The sequence below is a fragment of the Lissotriton helveticus genome, chromosome 4_2 (assembly GCF_964261635.1).
Source record: "Lissotriton helveticus chromosome 4_2, aLisHel1.1, whole genome shotgun sequence".
NCBI lineage: Eukaryota > Metazoa > Chordata > Amphibia > Caudata > Salamandridae > Lissotriton > Lissotriton helveticus.
The window spans coordinates 1,710,777-1,736,949 of record NC_136064.1 but is presented as its reverse complement, the minus strand read 5'-3'; the positions used below and the strand labels follow the sequence as shown (position 1 = coordinate 1,736,949).

General features: G+C 42.2%; 1 protein-coding gene across 2 annotated transcripts in view; it reads left to right on the top strand.

Annotated features, from left to right (window-relative positions):
• LOC144752168 (uncharacterized) overlaps positions 1-26,173 on the top strand; it is a 273,397-nt gene that overhangs the window by 213,083 nt on the left and 34,141 nt on the right. For both annotated transcript variants that reach the window (XM_078640097.1, XM_078640096.1), the window contains exons 13-15: positions 4,824-4,879; positions 7,930-8,125; positions 19,983-20,141. In XM_078640097.1, coding sequence (XP_078496223.1) covers positions 4,824-4,879; positions 7,930-8,125; positions 19,983-20,141 — 411 coding nt within the window. The remainder of the gene's footprint in view (positions 1-4,823; positions 4,880-7,929; positions 8,126-19,982; positions 20,142-26,173) is intronic.

Genomic DNA, 26,173 nt, shown 5'->3' with positions numbered 1-26,173 from the left:
TCCGATGTGATCGCGGCCCAGGCCTCCGGAAACAATGCCAACCGCCCCCCAATGCGGACTTGATCCGCCGGAATAACACTCACCGTTTGAATTGCTTCCAGCGGCGTTCTTGAAACCACCTCTGCCACGGAAGAAGCGCTGGCCCCTGGTGGGGTAGAAGGTGTTGTAGTTGGAGGAGCCGATCAATCCCCTTGCGAGGATCTTTGACGAACTTTGCAAGAAAGGTGGCCATCTTAGGGTCTAATTCTGGAGTAAGGGCCACTTTGCCCTCTAACGTAGGCCTGGGACACTCTCCCCGCAGACAACTCCTCGCTTCCTTCTCCAGGGGCTTGCAGAGGCGTCCCGCAACGAACTTCGCCACTTTCTCCCCCGGGGTCCAGGCAGCCGACCGCGCATGCATTATTTCATCCGGGTCCAGCATGCTAGAACTATCCTGGGGCAAGTCGGCGGCGGAGCCCGAAGGGCGCCAAGAACGCACAGACTCATCCTCGTCATCTGTGTCTGCTGGTGAGAGGCCACCCGGGGATGAAGGAGCCGTAACTATGGACTCCGAAGTGCCCGGGGCTGGTGGAGGCGCAGGGGAAGGCGCAGTCGCCTTGGCCAGAAAAGCGTCATGCAGGCGCTCAAAGGCGTCCCTGTCCACACCCTGCGCCGCCCCAGAAACCCCTTCCCTACATATTTTCTTGGGGGCAGGCGGGACGCTGCCTGTAGGGGCAGCCGATGGGTCTGCGACCCCTAGATGGGCCTGAGTTACCCTCTCACACTCCTGAATAATGCGGGCAGATAGGCGGTCCTCCATAGGGCCAACAATCTCCTGCACACACCGGTAAATAGAGCTGTCAACTGCACTATAGAATTCCTCATCATTCAAGTATTGATGGGAACCTTCCTCCTCATAATATTCCTCCTGATCCATAACAGTGAATTGTAGGCCCTACCAGACTGTGGGGCACAAGATCAGGGCTGCAGGCAGCACCTGTGCAAACTGTGGCGCAGATCGAATCTGCAGTGTTGGGCCCCGGTGGAACCGGAGGGGGGGGGGGACACAGACCCCAAGCGCGCCGACCCTTACTAAGAACCGGGTCCAACCACCTCCCTGCGCGCTTCCAGTAAGGAGAAGCAGGCTTTGAATGTGTCCCCACAGAAAAACGCCCGTAGGCGGCAACGCGGCAAGAGCCGCTTTACAGACCCCAGCGGGGCGTCACAAAATAATCAGGGCAGAGTACAGACCCGGGGAGGACCCGGGCATAACGGTGAGGCGGTAACAGGGGCTCCGGCGGCTCGCTCTCCCCAGCGCGGTTCTCCTGAGGAGAAAAAACCGCGCCGGGACCAGCGAGACGCTCCGGCGCCCCCTAGCGGCTGGAGGATGCCGCAAACTGAGGGAGAGTCGCGTAAGGGACCGCGAATGTCCCCGCGACCATGAAAAAAAGGGCTCTGAAAAGGAAACAGAGCAATAAGCATACACAATTGCGATAGTAATCAATGAGGCAAACAATATCCAACACTCCCTCATCCACACAAATGAGGAGATAAGGAGAAACACTTAACTGGCTGCGAAGCAGCGAAGAAAGAGGAAGTAGTCACGGGGAGGACGTCCTTTCTAGCCTGTGTGGACATTGAGGAAGGACTAAGCTGTGGATTGCCTGACTTGTTGTCATGGGACCTGTAGTTTATGATAAGAAATTTTGTTCATGTTATAGCTCTTTTACCTTTGTTTGGAGGTTTAGGGCTCGTGTTTTTGCTTTTTGGCTGCTGTGTGTTGAGCTAAATAAACAGCGAAGAAGGGAAAAGCATAATCTGAAGCCTCCGGTCCTGACATAGAATCACAATAAGAAAATCCTAATCTTATAAATCCAGGTAATAGTTGTGAGGTCTTCAGTGTAGACAATGGCTGTGGTACCACAGTACACATTATTTATGTGGCTTTGTTCTTGCTTCTAGGTCTTGGACTGAGCCCATACTCATTTTCCAACCCAATAGAAATGTAATTGTGAAAGAATCTAATACATTGGCCATTTCAACCCTCTTTGTGCTTCCTGGTGGAAAGAGTTAGACTTACTATGCCTAGTTTGTCTGTCACTCAATCTCTGGATCCAGTCGGTCCACTGATTTATTTTGTTAGGAAAATGTTTTAACCTAGTTGCTCCAGTGATGGTAAAGTTCATCTGAATATCCTTTTCCCATTTATGGGAGGCATCATGCCTCTTAAGTGAGAAAAATGCACCCATCCCTGATGAAAGTGGGTCTGGATATTGATGTCCCTTGTCTAGGGTGTTAACAGTTTTATCAAAAGCCCTGGAGTCTGATCTGGGCTGGAGAAGTTGTTACACTTCCATGTGCCTCAGTTCCCTCATCTGCCTAAACTTGGGGTACTTTATACAGTAGTAAAAAGTACTGTTTGTAAAATGGAATCTAGACCTGGGTGCTGAGCTTGAAAGTGCCTGGGATTTACTTAACTGTATTGTGCTACACAAGTCTTATTCATTGAACTGGTGATGTTTTTGCAGAGCTTGATAAGGTACTGGAGAATACATTTGCACACAGCTGGAATGTTACCTGCAGTGAATTTTCATGTTTGATTTTACAAAGATCTTCCTTTACAAATGATCATCTTAAGCCTGGTCTACATATTGTTTCCACTGAGCCGCTGTAAAAGCTATAGTTCAGCCCTCGTATTCTTGGACTTGTTTGTGGCCACTGATGCTATTGTGTAGGTCTGGGCAGAACTTCAATTATGTTGGAAAGATCAGATAATTATGCGATTACTTCTGTTAGTAGTTTGGAGTTAAAATTCCTACTGCAAGAACACATTTAGTGAGATTGGGCATCTGCTCGCTATTTGTGTTTACAGCTGAACCGAAAATAGAGAATGATTGCATGGTCATTATCTGTGGTGCATTGTATCCAATTCTCATAAACCTATCTTCTGAAAGGTATGGGCAGAATGGTATAGATTGTGACACCTGCTAAACCGTGAATAGTTTAAAACATAGTTCCTAGAAGGTGAGACATGGAAATTGGTTATTGGTTGATGGAAGGAAAATATTATGGGTTTAATGAACATTTATAAATCACTTTTACATAATAGAAGAAAACCAGCTTTTTTATGTGAAGTTCACAGTATAAAATGTAATATCAGAATAATATTTTCATGAAAAGAGTAGTAAGCCCATGCAATAGCCGCCCTGAAACATGCTTAAGAAAATGCATTGACTATTCCAGTAAGGTCCGGGGTTGACCGGTGAGACCAAGAAATCAAGGATGTTATCAATACCAGGGACTTCCTATCTGCTATCCTTTTCCATGTGTCTGTGGTTTGTTGAAGGTATGAACTCGGTCTAGATTAAAGGGAGAAGAACACCCTTGTGCTCTGTGCCTCCTCAATCAACTCCTTGTGAATTCTAAAGGTAAAGATCAAGCCATGACTTGGTGACCTTTGCACTTAAGTTGTTGACTTTTAGAGGATATCAAAATGCTGGACCCGGGCATTCGCAACATGGAAAATGTGTCCAGCCCCACTCACATCACTTAAGAGTATTTGCTAGATTCCTTTTTTTTTTAAACAGGGGTTCTAGACTGGGAATTCGATTTAGATCTTATTTTGTAATGATATTGGTGTACTACATATATTAAAGTATGACTTGTTGCGCTATAGGTAATAGAGCTTGTTAGATAGAGAACTTACCCCATAAAATAATGAAATCCTGCTTCTCTGCTTTTCTGGACCCCTTTGTATGTAGCTGTATGTAATTGACCCTTTGCGCTGAGTGTTCGATCCATATTGGGAAAACGCAAAGTAATTGAGTAGTGCCTAAAGGCTGCCACCCAAAAAAGGGCGAAGAAGAGTAAATTGGCTACGAGCCTTGCTGAGGGGGGGGTAAGGAGGGTTAGGTGGAGGAGAGGGGAGAGAGAAGGGGTGCTAGACCGTATTGATAGCTTACTATCTGAATGTTGAAGGCCTTCTTGATTCCATCCTGGTACTCCAAATTTATAACAAAGGGGTGAGCTTGGCCCTCTATGGTGCTGAGCTGTGGGTCCTAGAGAATTTGTCACTGCTAACTCCCGCTGAGAACGCTTTTTTGCGAGCAATAACCAGTTTCCTCCAAAGCCCACCAATTCTTCCTTTAAGGAACGCTTTATGCAGGAACGCTATGGAGGATCATGTAGGCTACGGGCCGGCCTATTTTATAGTGGCGCAGAGTATGGTGTACACCGGACCTGGCCATATATGCTGAGGGTCTAAGGGACATTATTGATATGGATCAATTCCATAAACTCAGCTGGCTGCGAAATCTGAAGAGCCTCTTTAGTACAATGGGCCTACCACATATGTGGGATAGACCCTCTAGTTCCTGGAGGAACTTGAGGGTGAGAAAAGACTCACTCAAGGATATATACTGGGAGATGACTGCGCATGAAGAGATCAGGCGTCATGATTCTACTTCATTCTCAGGAATCTTTCTACAGATAAAACCACACCCGAGCCTCGAGCTCTACTGGGATGCCCCTTCGATCGGAAACTGTATGTCCAATTTAGAACAGGAACTTTGCCCTTAAAGTGTTTTACATCTAAATGGTCTACCATTGAGAACAATAAATGCAACTTGTGTTGATTACGTAGAAGCCTTATCACACGTATTATTTGTCTGCCCCGCCTATTCTGGCCTAAACCTATGAGATCTGTGGAAAAAGTAATATATATGAATGTGCACTTCTGACGTTCTGCTTAGAAGACTAGCAGCTTTATAGTAATAAAATAACTTGGTTTTCTCTTTTGATACAGTAGTGGGTACCTCTCAATTTTTTTTTTTTTTTTTCTGAAGCCAGTCTTCCAGATTCAACAACAGGCACCCGCCATCTTTTGGATACAACTCTGGAGGTAAGTGGACATGCAGTCCGACAAATACTATATTAGTGTGTTATGAAATTGTGTCGAGGTTGCCAATTGAGAAGCCGCGTATGTATGAACCTGTAGTACATTGACACATATATGTTTCATTTTCTCACTGTACAATATCAAAGTACATTGGCAGGTGCATTACAGGTTAATTGTTTATTCATTTAGAAACTGAATGTTGGCTAGAAGGCCCATTCGACACATTTGAAGTGGGATAGTGGTGCTGTTAAACAGCACCCTCCTTGGCACTGAAAAGTGGGTAACAGAGTTAGGCCATGGTCATTGATGCACAACCTTGATATTGTCACCCTCGTATAATTTTCAGTGCAAAGGAAGCGGGCAGTTAGGGACAGTAATACTAGGTCTTTCTGCTTCTCTCTTTGCTTTTTCCATCTAAGTTTTCCTCTTCATATATTTTCTCAATGTCCTTCCTTTCCTATTTGCCGTAGATACTTATTTTCGCTGCTTACTCATAGCTCCTGTTTCCTCAATCCTGTTCTTCCTTTTGCACATCTGTTTTGTCCTATATTAGGTCATTAGCTTTATATATGCATTAATAGGTGCTTATGTTTCGCGAACCTAGCTACAGAGGAAGCTGTGGTGATGGTATGGTGAGGAAGTGACACAAGATTGTGCATAAAAAGTGTCATAGTGAGGGCTATAAGACTCTGTACAGAATGTTCGATAGTACAGGTGCTACAACATCTTATACTTTTTTCCAACTGTTCACTGGTCTCCTTTACTCTAAACCACATTTTGTTCGCTTGGGGTCAGATGTACGACCAGTTTTGCAGGCGCAAACGGGCTCACAAGCCATGAATGAAAGTTTTGCAACCGCAAGTGCGGTCGCTAAACACTCGCTATTTACCGCCCTCTTCAGGAGGGTGGTAATGCAGTCACAAATGGGAAGCCTTTGCGAATGCTGTGGAAAACATTTTTTAGGTCAGGCAGTGGTCCCATGGACCACTACCTGCCCTTAAAAAATGAAACTAAAATGTTTCATTATTTTTTTTTTAAATGCATCTTATTTGCCTTTAAGGAAAACGGGCTGCATTAAAAAAAAAAGTGCTTTATTGGAAAGCAGTCCCAGACATGGAGGTCTGCTGAGCCCCGCATGCCACCATCCCTGGGAGGGCCAGCCATTCCCAGTGGGATCTCAAGTTGCGAGTGGCTCGTAATATTCATGAGCCTCACATCTTGTGACCACATTGGCAATCACTAACAGTGTCCCTGACACTGCTGTACATTGGCTATTGTGACTCGCCATTTTGTTCGCAATTTGCGTGTCGCAAAAGCCAATGGTTGTACATCCGGCCCATAGACTTTGAAGCAGCATTGCTGGCATTTTATGAAAATATTTAATAAAATACAGGTAGACAACTGGATTTTGGAATAATAGACCTCGTTTTGATAACCAGATATCAGGACTTTAAAGTCAAAAATGAAAGATTGAGAGTCTAGAATTAACCATAAAGGTTTCGCTTGCAAAACCAGCAAGGGTGTATTACCCTCCAGAACATGTTTCTTGGCCAGGATCGTGTGCAAAGTGGGGAAGAACATTATTGAAAAATAAAATGCATATCCCCACAGCACACTTTTGATTTATTTAAATACTACAATCATTACACCTCAGAACCCAACAATCTCATCTATGGGGTCCCTCAGACACATCACTCAGCCCAATGTTCTTCAATATATACATGGCACCCTTCGCAGACTTCGTCATATCTTATGGCATCGGCTTTGTCTCATACAGCCACGACATTCAGTTCAGTCTCACCCTAATGGACAGATCCACGCCACTAAAACCAGCTTCGCCAACTGCAGGGGCAATGTCGCATCATGGATGACTAGCAACTGCATCCAACTCAACTTAGACAAAAACGAAGTCCTGATTTTCACAAACAACCACCCACCTGGGATGCGTCATGATGGCCTTCTGAACTGTTCTCCCCACCCATCCCTACTGATCATGTCAAGAACCTCAGGCTCATCCTAGACACCAAGCCCACAATGAATAACCAGATCAACACCATCTCCTCATCATGCTGTCACAGCCTGCTAAATCTATGCAACATTTTCAAATGGATCCCTATGAATATCAGGCAAACGGTCACCCAGGTACTAATCACAAGCAGACTCGAATGCGGAAACACCATCTACTCCGGAATCCCAGCTCGTGTTCTACGCTGACTCCAAACCACCAAGAATGCCACCGCTAGACTCCTGTTGGACATCCTGCAAAACGCCTACATCTCACTGCTCCTAAACCCACTCCACTGATTCCCTGTCCAAGAAAGATGGAAATTCAAGCTGCTCACACAAAACCTTCCACAAATTTGGACCATCATACATTAACGATTGCCTCAACTTCTACAACCCACCAGGCACCTTCAGTTGACCTCCTAGGCAGCCGAATGCCTCAAGTAGACCAGATGCGAGGGACAATCCTTCTCGCACATCGCAGCCGAAGCCAGGAACGACCTTCTGCTACACCTCGGAACCGCCCCCTCCATCATGGCCTTTCGAAAGAAGCTTAAGACCTGGCTGTGACAGAAAAAACAGGCATTATTCCATCCACCCACCTTTCTTGGGCCCTCCCCCTACTCAGTGCCTGGATACCCTCACGGTTGATTAGCCGCACTTACAAATCCACATAACATAATCAATTTCTTTGTTGAAAGCCAATAGAAAAATTGAACCACACCTTACTAGTGGCTGTAATGATATTTGGTGATTTCAATGAAAAGAAACAGCTGCTCAACATTAAGGTTCTTTGAAGGGAAACAAGAGACAAAAATAACATCAATACTTTTTTATTCTCTAGCGAAATATTTCTGATGAGATAGCTCTTACCCACCAATGAAAGTTTATTTTTCACCCTAGGCAAGCTTCTAAGCCAGCATAAAAGTCTTCAAAGTGTAATGATTATAAAGTGTAGGAATGAGACTCTGCTGAACATGATGAAAGTTTACCTGAGGCTGTTCGATGTAAACTACTCAATGGTAAATGTTTATCTTCTCTGATTGCAGATGGAGGTTTCGTCAGCTACCCCTCTGTCTCCACGACTCATACAACATGGGTGGCTACAGCAGACAAGGGAACAAGTAACTCTAACGACAGCCATTGGCAATATACCGGAACCAGGCGGGACCGGGAGAGAGAGCGGGAAAGAGAGCGCCCAAGAACTCCACCCAGAACTCCACCAAGCAATGATCACAACAGGAAGTAAGTATTTTCTTCAAAGCAGTTACAGCACCCACTGAATAATGGTCCCTTATTTTGGTTCTGATGATAAATTCTAGTGTCAGGCAAGAGTCTGATAAACTAATGGATTGAAACCTGCTCTGCTATGCTTATTATGAGACTGCGTTGTAAGAATATGTTTCTAAATTGGTCTTTTTTTTGCCACTGATCCATTCAATTGCCCGATGATGGATACAGCTTGCCATGAGACACATTGAATTTCATGCACACACCATGTTTGCTTATGTACTTCCTACGATCTTTGAGGAAGCTGCCAGCAAACTAAGTCTCAGTACGAATCTTAGAAAATTAACGAGTCCCACCTGAAAATACAATGCAAAAAAACTCCACCATCAGCTGAAACAATGGAGGGCTTGCAATAAATAAATACACTAAAGGATCCTGACAGTAGAGACAAACTGAAAAGCCAAAGTTCCAAATAAGGCCCTTATAATTTCTTTGAACCTACTAAGAATGCAAGCTCACCAATCTGTGTATTCTATATCCATTAGCACACCTAGGTGTGAGGGGCAGGCTAATGTCTGCTATGATGCAAAGTATGACTACTGACCAGTGATGCACATAAGCAGGTCCAAAAATATGAAGGTATTGCGTATTGGATACAGCACGCATGACCCCGGCAAGCATATACGGTAAGTGCAGAGTCTCAGTTGTTTATAAACTGGAATCTGGAACTGCAGTAGTCGAAGAAAAGTTCTTAATGATGAACATGAGGAAGGCAGTTGGAGGTGGTTGAGCACACTCATTTATGGCAAAAGTCTCGGCGTTTGGTGAACTGTCTTTTTTGGGAGAAATACATTTCAGAGTCTCTCTTCCCTTCCTTCCTTCCAAACTCGAATTATGAATTTCTGTACATTGGGGAGCACACAAGTGCATGTCACTTTTTAATGACAGAGCATCATGCTCAACAATTGATGCAGAATGTGTATCCACAAAGAGGGAGAAGGTAGTTCATAAGTTAAAACCGGACATGGTATAGACTGCTTTGCTACTAAAATGGGATTTGACATGATCAGAGCATGCGAAGCCGCACAGGAGACTGGCTAATCTGGGGAGAAGAAGAAGTGAACCATTATGTTATAGAAGGTTTGTACAATCCGAATGACTTGTGTATGTTCTTTGACACCCGCTCCTGCTAACTGTAAAAGGTCAAAGCGCACTTGGAAATAACTTCTAAAATAAGGACTATAGGGTTGAGGAAAACCTAAAGTAATAGGGGAAAAAAGAGTAGAAGGGAGGGAAAAGAAAATAAGGTGGTTTAAAGCAAAGTGGGTTGGGAACACCCTTCCCTAAGGTGTGTGCACTATTTCTTTGAAACACCGGGTTTCTTGTCTCTTTTTCCAAAGTAAAGTTTCAATATTTAAAATAATTTATCCACAGACTTTGACTTTGTCAAACAAAATGTTTTTAATGTTCATAAGTCGGTGCTTATCCTAGCATCGATGAATATTCCAAGGCTTTAGTTAACCCAATGCATTTCGGGTCGTATCTGACCCTTCTTCCGGGGTCTGTGAAATTAAATACATGAAGTTCAGATCACTATTAAGCATTGCAAACAAAATTATAGTGAACAGCAGTTTCATGATATATAGAACGTTACCATGATTATAGTCAGCAACAGTTTCATGATGTTTAAAGCGTTAACCAGAATGAGTTCATGTTAATGAGAGATACCTTACAAAATCACCAATAGCAAATTCAAACATTCAAAAATCAAATCTGTGACACGAAGGCCAATAATGTGCTGAAAGGAGTAAAGTGAAATGAAACGTGCATAATATTACCCAGATTAATAAAATTTGGTATATGGTTAAAACCTCAGCGTGCCAATTTCGTAGTGAACTTGTCGAAAACAACGTAGCCAGCTTTGTTTACCCTTACGTGTATTCTAGGGGCAGAGTTTAGTTCAAATATAAAGATTCTCTCGGGTCTCGCAAGAAGTTCAGTTGTAGCAAAGCTCTGTTTCATCTTGCGTTTGTTTAGAAACTACGTATCACTCGGATGGACAGAGTTATACAGAAGCACGCGTAAATTGAAGATTTAACCGATGGTTAATAAGGAGATATTTTGTTACGCGCTTAATACTGAACAAACACCGTGGAGTACGTTTAACTTTAACCTCAGAACTAAGACGTGCAACAATGTTACAGAATGAAAATGATTCTGTAATTACCAGCCGGATGTTAGATTAGACATGCTACGGGCATAGAAAAACGGCTTGCTCAATCTAAGTGAATGTCTTTTAAAACGCTAACCGAAGAGTTTCGCGCTCAACTACATAAGTTAAAAACACTTACAGAAAGGTTGGAATAGTCGCGCTCGACTATGGTTTCAGTAGGCAACCAGCATTCAGTCGCTTTCACAAATATGGCGAAGGTGCAGCTTGTACCCAGAATTCCTTCTCTTAAAGAGAACCTCTATGTGAGTGTAGTGTGATGAATATGAACTACCTAGATCATAATGCTGTGTGACGGAAACAGGAAAATAAACAGGGGAATAACCAGTGTATTAGATAATAAATCCGAAATGAATAGAAACATTCGAGACTGTTTAGGTGTGTCATGAATCTGAGGTGATGTTCGATTTCAAGAACCACTCTGACTTCATAAGAACAGACGGGTGTGTAACCTATAAATCAGGATAGTGCAAAATTATAAAAAGCAGGACATTTCAATCCGATCATTCATCCCATACGGATGTAGGGAATTACGTTTCTTAATCCAGAAGTATTCAGCTCGTAATAAGAGTTTTTGAGGATCTGTGTCTGTTCGTGTTTTAACTGCTTCCAATATAGTGAAGCGTAGTTGTGAAATTTGATGTTTGGCTTCAGTCCAGTGGCTAGCCACAGTAGATTTGAGATTTTTCATCCTAATATTGCTTTTAAGTTCAGTTATGCGGATTTTAATTTTCCATTCTGTTAAACCAACGTATATTTTGACGCATGGGCACTTTATTGCATAGATTACGTTCTTGGACTCACAGGTGCTAGTGTGCCTTAAGATGATTTTGTTTCCTTTGGTGGGATGTAAAAATTCATTGCCCACTATAACATTGTTGCAATGTGTACAGTTATTGCACTTTAGCTTGCCTTTATGAGTTAATGATTGATCTCGTGGTTGGTTTGCCAATAGTTCTTTGAGGTTGTTCCCTCTCTTGAAGGTAAAGGTAATTTTTCATCAAATAGATGTTGGAGATCGGGTTCATTTTTGATTAGTCTCCAATGTTTTGTCATGATTTCTTTGATTTTCTTGGCTTGAGTAGAGTATCGTAATATGCAAATAGTAGATTTATTTTTTGTTGAGTTGGTTCCTTTTAGAAGGGATACTCAACTCATTGTGTTGACTCGTTCGATTGATTCGTCTACTACTGTCTTAGGATAGCCTCTTGCCATGTATTTTTAGCAAAGATTTCTATGGTTTTATTGGTGTCTCCTGGTTCAGATGTAATCCTTTTTATTCTTATGAATTGAGAAAATGGAAGATGACGTTTTAAAGAATCTTGATGAAAACTATGGTAAGGTAAGCAATTGTTTCTGTACGTGGGTTTTGTAAAGACATTGATCTTTATGGTATTATTTTCTATTGTTATCATGACATCCAAAAAAGGTATTTGAGTTTTCGCAATATGATGTGTGAATTTGATATGCTCATTGCAGGAATTGAGTTCTGATATGTTGTTTTGGAGAGTTTGATGATCACCTTTCCAAATTATGAATATATCATCAATGTATCGTTTAAAAATCACGAGCTGTTCAGACCATTTGGGATTGTTTAAGATGTGATCATATTCAAATAAAATATCAGTTCTTAAAAATGAACTTCAACAACATGAGGATCTTAATGAAATTTTGCAAGATATCAACACTAAGTTAGAGAAATATGCCAAGGAAATACATGAGCGGAAAGTGAAAAAGTATCGTAGAGATACAATAGACTACAAATTAGAAGAAGTATATACCTGGGCGGGAGTTTACAATCAAAGAAGATGAAAAAAACCTGCCACAGAAGATACTTCATCGCAAGAAAGTGTAGTCTCAGATACTGATTTATCTCAAAACAGGCTTCCTTTAAATGCAGGTGCAAGCACATCACAGAAACATGTAGCTTCTACCAAACCAATAAAAGCTTCTTTTTTATCCACAAGTCCAGCAGCAAACCATGCTCCATCAGCAGAAAAACCAGAAGGAGCCAAAGAAACAGCAGAGGAAACCGAAAGGAGAACCACCAAGAGCCAGACAAAGACAGTCTAGTATTTAACATATCAAGTGTCAATCTTACTTCTGCTCAAGAAAGATTACTTAATAAAGGTACATCCTTTGTACCCACCCAAAAAAGCACATTAGGAGAAACAGAGATTTCACTATTCAAATTCATAAGAATACTCAAGGTATTTCTTTCATGTGATTCAAACACCTACAATCACGCTAAATCAAGAACCTGAAGAATACGGAACATTTAAAGAAAAAAGCACGTTCTGTGCACCAATTTCCCATAAAACCATTGATTCCTTTGAAAGGATGGTCCAATCAGAATTAAAACAAATCAAATTCGATAAACCATCACGCAGCAATTTCTCGAAAAAAGATTGGAGCACATTACAAAGTCTCATTGATAACGAAACGAAGAGCTGATAAAGGAGGAGGAGCTGATAAAGGAGGTTCATTGGTAATGATGGATACAGAATTCTACATCAATAACGTAATCTGCATGTAAATGATGAGAAGGTATATATGAAATTAGATCAAGATCCAACAAACTCTTTCCAAGAAATTTTAAGGTCAATTCTGAAACATGCTTTAGATATGGAATGGATTTCTGAACACACCTATAAATACCTAGACAAAAAGTTTCCACGTCGTCCTAAAATATACATGCTCCCCAAAATTCATAAAAACCTACAATCTCCACCATTCAGACTAATCGTATCTGCTTGCGGATCTATTTTATAACCTGTTGGTCAATATATTGACTCATTTTTGCAACCAATAGTTCAGAAATGGGAAACTCACATAAAAGATACTACCACCTTCTTACAAATATTGAAATCCATTGAAAATCAAAGTATGGAAAACTGGTGGCTATGCACAATCGATGTGACAGCACTATACACATCCATTCCACACAATCAAGGTCTTGCAGCATTAGAATGGAGCCTGTTGAACAACGAATGTAAAGGAGTTAACAAAATCTTTCTCATAGAATTGATGCAATATGCCTTGTATCACAGTTACTTTTGTTGGCAAAACAACTACTATGCTCAATGTAGCGGAACCTCCACGCGATTTGCGGGGGCACCATCATGCGCAAATACCTACATGGCCAAATTTGAATATGATCACATCTTAAAAATCCCAAATGGTCTGAACAGCTTGTGATTTTTAAACGATACATTGATGATATAATCATAAATTGGAAAGGTGATCATCAAACTATCCAAAACAACAAATCAGAACTCAATTCCTGCAATGAGCATATCAAATTCACACATCATATTGCGAAAAAAACTCAAATACCTTTTTTGGATGTCATGATAACAATAGAAAATAATACCATAAAGACCGATGTCTTTACAAAACCCACGGAGAGAAACAATTGCTTACATTACCATAGTTTTCATCAAGATTCTTTAAAACGTCATCTTCCATTTTCTCAATTCATAAGATTAAAACGGATTACATCTGAACCAGAAGACACCAATAAAACCATAGAAATCTTTGCTAAAAAATACATGGCAAGAGGCTATCCTAAGACAGTAGTAGACAAATCAATCGAACGAGTCAACACAATGAGTCGAGAATCCCTTCTAAAAGGAACCAACTCAACAAAAAAGAAATCTACTATTTGCATATTACGATACTCTACTCATTCAAGAAAATCAAAGAAATCATGACAAAACATTGGAGACTAATCAAAAAAAATTAAGCTGATCTCCAACATATATTTGATGAAAAAATTACCCTTACCTTCAAGAGAGGGGAAAACCTTAAAGAACTATTGGCAAACCAACCACGAGATCAATCATTAACTCATAAAGGCATGCTAAAGTGCAATAACTGTACACATTGCAACAATGTTATAGTGGGCAATTCATTTTTACATCCCACCAAAGGAAACAAAATCATCTTAAGGCACACTAGCACCTGTGACTCCAAGAACGTAATCTATGCAATAAAGTGCCCATGCGGCAAAATCTACGTTGGTTTAACAGAAAGGAAAATTAAAATCCGCATAACTGAACTTAAAAGCAATATTAGGATGAAAAATCTCAAATCTACTGTGGCTAGCCACTGGACTGAAGCCAAACATCAAATTTCACAACTACGCTTCACTATATTGGAAGCAGTTAAAACACGAACAGACACAGATCCTCAAAAACTCTTATTACGAGCTGAATACTTCTGGATTAAAAAACTTAATTCCCTCCATCTGTATGGGATGAATGATCGGATTGAAATGTCCTGCTTTTTATAATTTTGCACTATCATGATTTATAGGTTACACACCCGTCTGTTCTTATGAAGTCCGAGTGGTTCTTGAAATCGAACATCACCTCGGATTCATGACACACCTAAACAGTCTCGAATGTTTCTATTCATTCCGGATTTATTATCTAATACACTGGTTATTCCCCTGTTTATTTTCCTGTTTCCGTCACACAGCATTATGATCTATGTAGTTCATATTCATCACACTACACTCACATAGAGGTTCTCTTTAAGAGAAGGAATTCTGGGTACAAGCTGCACCTTCGCCATATTTGTGAAAGCGACTGAATGCTGGTCGCCTACTGAAACCATAGTCGAGCGCGACTATTCCAACCTTTCTGTAAGTGTTTTTAACTTATGTAGTCGAGCGCGAAACTCTTCGGTTAGCGTTTTAAAAGACATTCACTTAGATTGAGCAAGCCGTTTTTCTATGCCCGTAGCATGTTTCATTGAACATCCGGCTGGTAATTACAGAATCATGTTCATTCTGTAACATTGTTGCAGGTCTTAGTTCTGAGGTTAAAGTTAAACGCACTCCACGGTGTTTGTTCAGTAATAAGCGCGTAACAAAATATCTCCTTATTAACCAACGGTTAAATCTTCAACTTACGCGTGCTTCTGTACAACTCTGTCCATCCGAGTGATACGTAGTTTCTAAACAAACGCAAGATGAAACAGAGCTTTGCTACAACTGAACTTCTTGCGAGACCCGAGAGAATCTTTCTATTTGAACTAAACTCTGCCCCTAGAGTACACGTAAGGTTAAACAAAGCTGGCTACATTGTTTTCGACAAGTTCACTACGAAATTGGCGCGCTGAGGTTTCAACCATATACCAAATGTTATTAATCTGGGTAATATTATGCACGTTTCATTTCACTTTACTCCTTTCAGCACATTATTGGCCTTCGTGTCACAGATATGACTTTTGAATGTTTGAATTTGCTATTGGTGATCTTGTAAGGTATCTCTCATTAACATGAACTCATTCTGGTTAACGCTTTAAACATCATGAAACTGTTGCCGACTATAATCATGGTAACGTTCTGTATATCATGAAACTGCTGTTTACTATAATTTTGTTTGCAATGCTTAATATTGATCAGAACTTCATGTATTTAATTTCACAGACCCCTGAAGACGGGTCAGATACGACCCGAAATGCATTGGGTTAACTAAAGCCTTGGCGCTTTAGTTAACCCAATGCATTTGGAATATTCATCGATGCTAGGATAAGCACCGACTTATGATCATTAAAAAAATGTGTTTGACAAAGTCAAAGTCTGTGGATAAATTATTTTGAATATTGTAACTTTACTTTGGAAAAAGCGACAAGAAACCCGGTGTTTCAAAGAAATAGTGCACACGCCTTAGGGAAGGGTGTTCCCAACCCACTTTGCTTTGGATACTTTAAGCACTGCCAGACACAGTGCAAAAGGGGAAGTTGCACATTCGCTAACCTATGAAAAAATGATTTAAACGAGTGCACTGAGAATTTCAGTTTTAAATAAAGTGGTTTACTCTCCTGCCCCAAAATAAGAAAAAAAACGAAATATGATTTAGACGGAGGATTTTATTATAATATTCAAAACGGATAGGGAAGATGAAAAAAATGAAAAAGATGGTAGGGGCGTTACCCTTCTAAGAGAAAAAGGGAAAATAATGGTAAAGGAGAAAAAGGGGCAACCTGGAATTGATTAAAACAATTGCAAGCAAAAAATGTAAAGTATTGTGGTACATTTGGTGCAGACGTACGTAGTTGATGAGTTTTGCTGGTAGGGACGTTTTTTAGCAACGTATAGCCCAATTTGTGATATATCTAACTATTTTAAAGAGCAAGTGTAGGTGGCTGTCAAGAGTCCTGACAAGGTGATACTACTGGGGGATGATATAACAACTCTGGACAGGACATGAACTATGGTCAGGAACATGTCAAAAAGCAAGTGGAGCACTAGATCAGAATATTATGAGACCTATGGTGGCAAGAGGGTTACGGCAGGGCTGTATTTTTACCCCATTTCTGTCTTTATTTTATATTAATGCTTTAGACACAGCCCTTGGCTCCTGTAGTGATGATAGTCCCAGATCAGCCCTAACCCAGTCCGAGTTTTACTCTATGCGGATGACGGGGTTTTAATCGTGCAAACATCGAAAGGTTTGCAAAAACATTTAAATGGTTTTAACTATTTTATGACTAGTTAAAATCTTAAAGTGATTCACAAAACATCCTCCATTATAACTAGTGGTCCTAAAAACACGGAATCAAAAAGCTTTTTCATAGGGAAAACACAATTTGCCAAGATTGTGCACTTTAATCACGTAGATATTTTATTTGAAGCCGATTTGACCTGGGGTGGATTAATAAATAAAGAACTCAGAAAATAGGGATAGTATGTGACTCTGTTTTTAAATGCACAAGAAAACTGGATGATAAGACCATAACGGAGATGACCCAACTTTACAAGAGTAAATGCCTTTCTGTAGGTACCTATGGAGCAGGTGTGTGGGGTTAGGAATCCCTGGAGAGACTGCAGGCAACTGAGAATACATTTCTCTGTAGGCTTTTATCTGTCCCCATATCCCTATCTAGTTTCATTTTGCACCTTGAATTGGGTATGGGGTTCTTTCAAGACGTTAAAATGACTCCACTTTTATTGTGGGTAAAAATATGGAGGACTCCTGAAGCCTGGTTCTCTAGGTGTGTGTTGAAGGACTGTTTAAATTTAAGAAATAATAGCTCCATCCCATGGTTGGCCTATGTTAGGAATATGTTTTCTAACTTAGACTTAAGATCACTTTTTGATTCTCCAGACGGTATTAAACCACAAACAAAAGCCTTAGTAAAGTGAAAATTCCTCTCGTATAGAGAAGAGGTTCGTATGGTGAGAGCTTTAGACACACCTTCAGCGTGGTAGGGGCACAGCTATGGAACGAGCTGCCACAAAGGATCAGACAGAGTGACTCATTAATTGAATTAAAAAAAAGCCTGAAAACCTGTCTATTTCCAAAACTCTGATCCACACGCTCCATCTTTCTGCTTACCTTCAAGTCGATCATGTGCTCTGATATCTGAAGCGCCAGGACACCCGTAGGGTGGCAGTAGCGCTATACAAGCACAGATATAATACAATACAATTGAATTGCAAACCAGTCTCTACTACGTCTGGAAAGGAGTCCTCTTTGAAATGAATAAGAAATCCAGAACATGAATTTTACTTAACACAGTTAAGATTAAATACAATCTATTTCCTATTTGTTTTCTTTGCACTAGATCTTGGTTGGCATCTTTTCCATGCTGTCCAAGTGATGCTTCTTCTACTCAAACTGCTACACACTCTATTCAATTTTTCACTTTATACCACACTTTGAGAGTTTGCTTTTTACGCCCAATGTTATTGTCTGAGTATTTTACATCTCACCATGAAGGAATGAATTTTTTAAAATATTTATCTTCTCTGGAAAAAATGTTTGCTGTCCTTATTTATATTTTTGCTGCTATCAAACTGAGAAGGAGATATGCTTTATGAAATTGGAAATTTTCTTAAGCCTGTTGACTGTATGTATTTTATTTTACGCTTTTATGGTCTTTTTAATGACCGAAAAAAGATTATTGACTCAAGACCTACGTGGGACGATAAATGTGAATACTCCTTCTTTTTAACTACTGTATGACCACAATAATTTACCATTTGTTAGCACAGGGATAGGATCTAGAACACATAGCAGAGAGAGTAGCAGACCTCCAGTCCTTTAAGATCATGCATTATTTTGGCATGGTTGGTTTAGAACGGGGTGAATGGAAGGCCCCTTGGAGATTTTCTGCATTTCCACTCCAATATCTGAGTTTAAGGATACACTGATGTACCATATACATATAGGGGCAAACATCTTGGGTTCACAATACTTTTTTTTCCATCACAAAGAATGAGATACTACCATCCTGTGAATCAGTAATAGTTTTACATTTCAAAACTGTTGATACAAGTAATTATTTTTTGTGTATCTTGCTTGGGCAAACCATGAAGATTTGTGTGCACCTGGGTTAAATTTAGGGTTGGAAAGGCAGCTTTTTTACAAGGTCTGAGTTACTGGAATGTGAAGCAGAAGCTTCCTCTCAGTCGGCACATGTGATGGAACAACTATGTAAGCCTGAGACAGTAGCATGGTATTACATTTAAAGGACTCCATTTTGTGGTAGTCAAAACCAGTAAGTGCATTCTGTAGTGAAAAGACAATGGGTCCTCTATGATGTGTCTTTAATAAAAATCCTAAAGTTGAGGAGCTTGCAGTAATAGCAAAGTTGATGTTGTTTTCACAAATGTCCTTTTTTTGGCTGTTTCATATATTGAGATTTTTGCTTTAACGAGCGCCAGAAGACTTTACAACTGACAATATTTAAACAAAAGCATTTTAAGCCTAAGGTGCAAGTATGGTGTGTGTGAGCCAGTTGAGAGCAGACTGCAGAAACCAGATTTTGATATGAAAGATGGAAAGGCAGCTTGTACCGGGGACATTATATAACTGCGCACACACAGTGACATTTTTAGTATCAATCGTATATACATTATACACATACTTACAATGCTAAGCACAGGGACATGAAGTGATTTGTAAAGTTTGACACAATGTTTGGTCAAGTGCTGAGGCTGGGAATAGAACCCTGGTTTTTGGATTTTAAATACTGAAAGATAGCCCCTAGGCCACATTACCCTGCCAAGTAAGACACTGTGATACATAGTAAAACTAATAAGTTGTTCTGCAGTTATAAAATATTAATGAGTGCAAACATAAAGCTGTGTATGCATCCTACCTACCTAATCGTACATTTTCAGTAGTGAATGTGGTATACAAGACTAAATTATTTCAATGTTTCTGTGTATTTGAAGCATACTTAAATTGTGGTAATTGTATTTTTGATTTATGCAATTCAGTGGTATTATGTTTTTACTATGTATGTATGCTGCAATTTAATTGACAAAATCAAAATGAATTAATGGACTTCGAGGCCTAGCACAAGCTAATCCAGATTGTGAGCATGTTGTAGTTCCATTACCTGACCACTAACCAACCTTCACCATGAGAGATGCAGTCTTATGTTCCTCAGTCTTCCGAGTGTTATGGTAGCATGGCCCCCTTTCTGATTATGCCTTTCTCACCAAGCTCACTGGCCAAATGTTTTTGGCATTCACTGCTTAACCATGCAATTAGGTGTCTATAATGTTCCTGCCAGGCAGTGAACTAAGTTGGAGGTTAGTCTCTTAGAGCAGTACTACTGAGCTCCTAAAATCAGCAGCAGGTGCACTGTTCTTCATTTCTAAACTTGTGTTTTTTGTAGTGATGAAGAGCGATACCATTACTATAACAGGGAGAGAAGTTATGAATATGACCGAGAATACCGGAGGAGTAGAGACCACAGCAAGGAACACGATGACCGTCATCGGGAGCGTAGACACAAAGAGAAAGAAGAACCCACGAAACACAAGTCATCCAGGCGGTAAGATTGAGAGTTTTAGGATTTCAAATCTATATTGTCTGGGGCTAAACACAGGTCATAGTAATTTTTTGCAGCACTTAGTAGAAGGTTTAGTTTACTCAATAAGGCTCTTAGTTTGGATTCAAGAGTTGAATTTACTTATCCATAACTAATCAGCCTTATTGATCTTGAGAAAGTTGCATTCGCTCCATTAAGTGCTGGAGGTAGAATTTCGAATGCTAGACTTCACCACAAAATAATCATGAATGACGACCTAGAACATTTCCTCACCCAAGTTATAAAACAGAATCCCGATTGTGCAGTAAGGTCGCTTAGGTTTGACATCTACCTACAAATTTGAGGGAACCATTGATGTTCTTGAGGCCGTAGAGTATGAGCAGTGTTAGGGAGGATTGTAGGAAGTGAGATGAAGATAGTTCAGAAAGGAAGGACAAGGAGAATAGATAGACAGAGACAGTTTGAAGGGGTTGGCGAGACAGGGACAGACCATCTCAGACTATGACGATATATATGATGAACTAGAAGGCAGACATTTAAGAGATGGAGATGTGTGTCAACACAAGAATGTTGGAAAGAAGAAATGTCTGTAGAGGGAAATGTTGTTGAGGTGAGTGACTGGTAGATAGAGATGGAAATGGACATGAGGATTGAGTTGAAATGGGGAGAGAGTGTAGAAAGTGTTGTCGAGTCATAAATCATGAGTGGAGAACAGGGAAAAGTGATTGAAGAAGGGAGAAATAGCACCCAAATTGAAGTCATTGAACATAGTGGGTTCCCTCTTCCCAGTGAATTTGTTGAGATAATAAGTTTTTTGAGGTTTTAAATGTTCTTCTGAAAATAGAGGTAGGTATGTGGTATGAAGAAAGAGATTTCTTCATGCTTACACACAATTACTGAATAAATAAACAAAATACAAAGGGGGCAGGTTGAAAAGTAAAAGAAAGAGGCAAAGATATAGAGATGAGATGGAAGGGACGAGAGCTGAAACAGGACTAGGAAGAAAAGACAAAAGGAGAAGATTACTCTACATCGCTTACATCGTTTGTTTGTTGCCTCTGGTTTATCCCACGGCCTTTGATAATGGAAAAGCACCCTCTCTCTTTTCTGTTGCAATCCCCCCACCCCTTTCTTCCTTGCCAGCACTTCCACCCTGCCTCCCATATCTTCAGCACATTTCTGTCTCTTCTCCAATTGTTTCTGCTCTCTCTTCCTACACCAACATAGTACTTCTAACCAACCATGTGCTTAATTTTCTCCATAGCAACATATTTTGTGGCCAATAGTTTCTCATGTGGAATTACAAGTATTTCACCTGCTTTCCCCTTGCTTACATTACATGAGTGATCTTCCACTGTATACCTTTCTCTTGACTTGTGTGCACTTTGGGCTCTTCTGGTGGTATCCTCACCTTCAGATTATCCTAAGGGGCCTGACTGGAGCTGGAAGATTTATCAGCATTCCTCCTGCTCACCTGTAGGTGGTATCCCTTGGCTCTTCACTGGCTTTGTTCTGCCCCGGAAGTGACGACGAAGCTACATATATGTGCCTCCTCTGTCAGATATCCCCTTTTTTTTGTATTTTTGTTTTTGTACCTTTGAACGCAGATCCAGAACTCACTCCAAGCTTTTTCCTTGGCCTTTGCAAAGTTTTTGTCAGAACTTTTTTTGAGTGTGCAGTGGCTCTGTACCCCTCCATAAAATAGCAGGATTTAAGTATTGTATGGTTTGTCGCACATAGATGTTTGAGACAGATCCTCATAAAGTCTGGCTCTGGTGTTTGGGTTTGGTGCACGATTCCAAGTCACGAGAACGGCACCCCTATGAAGCAAAGGTGACCCGTGAATGCGAAACCCGTCTCTGGCTCTGCTTCAACACTGGAGCCACTCCAATCCGGCACCAAGCTCGACCCCTGTTCCTGTGACATTGTTTTTTTTTATATATATTTCTTTTTATTAACACAAGGCATTAAAAACATAAAAAATTTACAACATTACATGAGGGGGACAGTCTCCCGTATTGCACATCATCCAACAAAAGGAGAGAGGGGGGGAAGCGGGAAACATGATACATAATCATAAACAATCACGGAGAGGTAGGAACATCAATGGGTGCATCTACAGGTGGCACACAAATGTCCCCCCTATAACGGTTCCACAGCTCCCACACAGGTGTCCACTTGCGGGGGCGGCCCCATGCCACATAGACCGTTTTTTCACGGAACGTACACCAATCCATGTTTTCCGACCATTCTTCAACGGTCGGCACCTTCTCGGACCCCCACCGCTGTGCTATATTACGTTTCGCAATCATATTACCTGAAGTTACCCATTTGGTTTGTGCCTTATTCAGATCCGTAGGTTCCCAAATATTCAGGAGGCATCTCTGCGCTTCGGGCAACACAGCGACTCCCAGAACCTCCCGCATGACTTCATGTATCCCACTCCAATACTCTGTCACAAAACGACTTTCCCAAATAATGTGAAGGAAAGTACCCACAGAGCCACAGCCCCGTCTACACAGGCTCATCTCCGAGAGTCCCATCCGAACTAGGCGGGGCCCTGTGACATAAACACTATGCAATATTTTCAGCTGCACAAGGCGCAGGCGCGCTGGGATTGCAACCACTTTTGGTGAGGAAACTGCAGCTTGCCAGTCCTCATCATCTAGTTCTACACCATCTTGCAACCATTTGTCCCTTAGCTCGACCAGGAGATATGCCCTATGATTAACCAATTTTTTATAAATCAGGGAAATAGTCCTCTCGGGCAAGTGGCCATCCAAAATTCTGTCTTCAAGAGGCGATGCTTCGGGTAGGTCTGCCTCCGCCGACAGTGTCACCATCAACGCATGATTGATCTGTGCATAGCGAAAGTACTCCGTGCTCCCCAATGTATATTCAGTTTGCAATTCCTAGAAACGTCTTAATCCTCCCTTTAACCAAAACCGCACAAATAGTCGAGATCCCAATCAGATCCCACTTGTCAAAGCCCTTTGTATTCCAAAGCTTGCCCAACCTTTCGGAGTCAAAAAGCGGGGTAGCCTGCGTCAAACGGTCCCTCCACGCCAAATCCGACCGCATTCCTAATCGGTCCTGTCAAACCACTGCCCACCGACCTGGCATACAGCGCACGAGTATAGGTGCCCCCAGGGAGAAGCCATCTATCCTCTGCATATCCAGGGTCCGAACGGGATCCATAAGTACAAAGGTTAATGGCTGCCAATTGTGAGGCCCAATAATAGCGCCTGATACCAGGGAGTGCGATCCCGCCGTCATACCACGGAAGCGTCAGCTTAGCCAATGCGATCCGGGGTCTACCATTCCACAACAGACTACGTAGCAATCCCTCGACCTCTCGAAAGTAGCTCGCTGGCACTACATCAAAAGTATTTTGTAGGGCATAAAGAAAACGGGGCAAAGACATCATTTTGAAGAGAGTCACCTGTCCGAGCAGGGAGAGAGGAAGTCTCTTACAGCCGGCCACATCGCTTTGCAATCGAACCAAGGAAGGGAGGAGATTTCTAGCATAACGGACCGCAGGGTCCAAGGAGATAAATATCCCCAAATACTTAAACCCTACCGTAGCTATTTGGATCGGGCAGTGTTGCGGGGGAAGCAGAGCGGCTCCACTAAGCACGAATAAAAGCGACTTGCCCCAATTTATAGAGTCCCGAGTTCTTACCGAAGGAGGATAACACGTCGCAAACCGCATCCAAGGATCTTCTAAGTGAGGCCAAATAAAGTAAAATATCGTCTGCATACAAAGAGATCCTATCCTCCCACTGTGGCGACCACCGGAGACCTCGAACCGAGGACTCCCAGCGGATCCAGGCGGCCAATGGTCCCATAGCCAATGAGAACAGAAGGGGAGAAAGGGGGCGACCCTGCCGGGTGCCCCGTCCAAGACTAAATGGCAACGAGACCCGATTATTCACGACTACATGGGCAAGGGGTTCAGTATATAACAAGCGGACCCAGCGGATAAAATCAGAGCCAAAGCCAAATTTAGCAAGGACAGCCCACAGGTATGGCCATTCTATCGTATCAAAGGCCATTGTTGCATCAAGCGATGCTATGACAGTAGGTTCCATCAGGGTGTGAGCCCTGGCGAGCACCCCATTCACTCGACGCAAATTGAGGGCCGTATTCTTATGGGGGATAAAACCCGATTGATCGGGATGTATCAACTCTCTGATTACCTTAATCAATCTGATAGATAGGATCTTAGCAAGGATCTTGGGTTCCGCATTCAATAGAGAAATAGTCCTGTAGGAAGCACAACAGGATTTCGGTTTGCCCATCCTTATGAATAACCACTATAGAGGCTACCCTATGATCATAGGGCAGTGTCCCCTTCTCCCGGGCCTCAATGAACATGCGTCTCAGGTAGGGGGCAATCCTATCGGGTCGAAGTTTGTAAAGCTCAATTGGGATCCCATTAGGCCCCAACGCCTTACCGGAGTTTAGAGAGTGTAAACCTCGTCCGTAGTGAGGTCACTATCCATAAATTCCCGGTCTTCCCTAGAGAAGCACGGGAGCTGCAAGTCGCGCAGCATCAATTGGGAGTCCCCCTCCGGGAGGTCCGAGACCGATGTGTACACATTATGGAAATAATTAGCAAAGCTATCTACTATAGCCTAGGGATCCGCGAGGAGCAGCCCGTCCTCTGACACAAGCTCCGGGACAACCCGATCCGCTCTATCCTTCTTGTCCAACCAAGCGATAAGCTTCCCAGCTTTATCCCCAACATCATACAGCCGACCCTGCTGCTCTCTACTCAGAGCTTTAGCGCTGTTCGCAACCAGCGTTCTATACTCATGCTGCTTGAGACTAAGGACATGCAGCTTAGCACGAGTCCCTTCCCGTTCCAGCTCCCCCTCCAGGCCCACAATCTCAGCCTCCACCTCAACGATCTCTTTATTCCGGTCTTTCTTGGCTCCTGCTATTAGCGCTTGTGCTTGACCCCTGAGCACAGTTTTGAAAGCCTCCCAAAGCGTTACGGACGAGGACACCAATCCCTCATTTTCCAGGAAGTAGTGATCTAATGCCTTGATCAGGTCCCCCCTAATTTTGGGATTACGCAAGTGCCAGGGATTAATGGGGGCCAATCTACCCTCAGACCGCAAGGCAACACCGAAACGGAACCAAAGCGGGGAGTGGTCGGATATTCCCCTAGCACGGTGCGTCTCTTCTAATATGTAAGATGCATAAATCGCAGGAACGAGACAGTAATCTAGTCTAGACATGCTACCATGAGCCCCAGAGTGAAAGGTGTACTGTTTCTGATCTGGATGGAGAATTCTCCATCTATCAACCAGACCCATGGTCTCGAGGAAGTCAGGTAACCAGCCATGAGCGCGTCCCACATCTCTCGGGGGATGTCTATCCAGAGCTCCAGAGACGACCGCATTAAAGTCGCCCCCCAATATTAACAGACCACTCGGGAGATCTAGCAGAGCCTTTCCCAAATCAACAAAAGTAAGGGCTTGCATGCCAGGAGGCACATATACAGACAACAATGATAAAATATGCCCCTCCCAGCGACCCGTCACACCGACATACCTGCCCCTATCATCCTCAAAGACAGAGTTGATCACCAAAGGAAGCATTTTACGAGTAAGGATACCTACTCCCCTAGAGCCAATAGTAAATCCTGCATGCGCCACTAATCTGTAACCCATTCTATGCATTGCCTTACATGTATTACCAACCAAGTGGGTTTCCTGTAGCTAAACCACATGAGCATGCCGTTTAAAATGCTGAAGTACCACACTACGCTTGATTTTATCACCCAACCCATTAACATTCCAACTCAGTACCTTTAGTTCCCTACCCCCATCATCAAAGACAGAGACGGAGCGATCACCCCCCAACCACAGAGCACTTTCCAGTTCAATGCGCCAACACCGTAGCACCAATGAGACAACCCACCGACAGAGACACCAGCCAGAGAGCCAGCTGGTTCACCCCGGAGCTCCTGGCCTCCAAGCGCACCTGCCGGAAATTTGAAAAAACCTGGCTCAACGATAGAACGC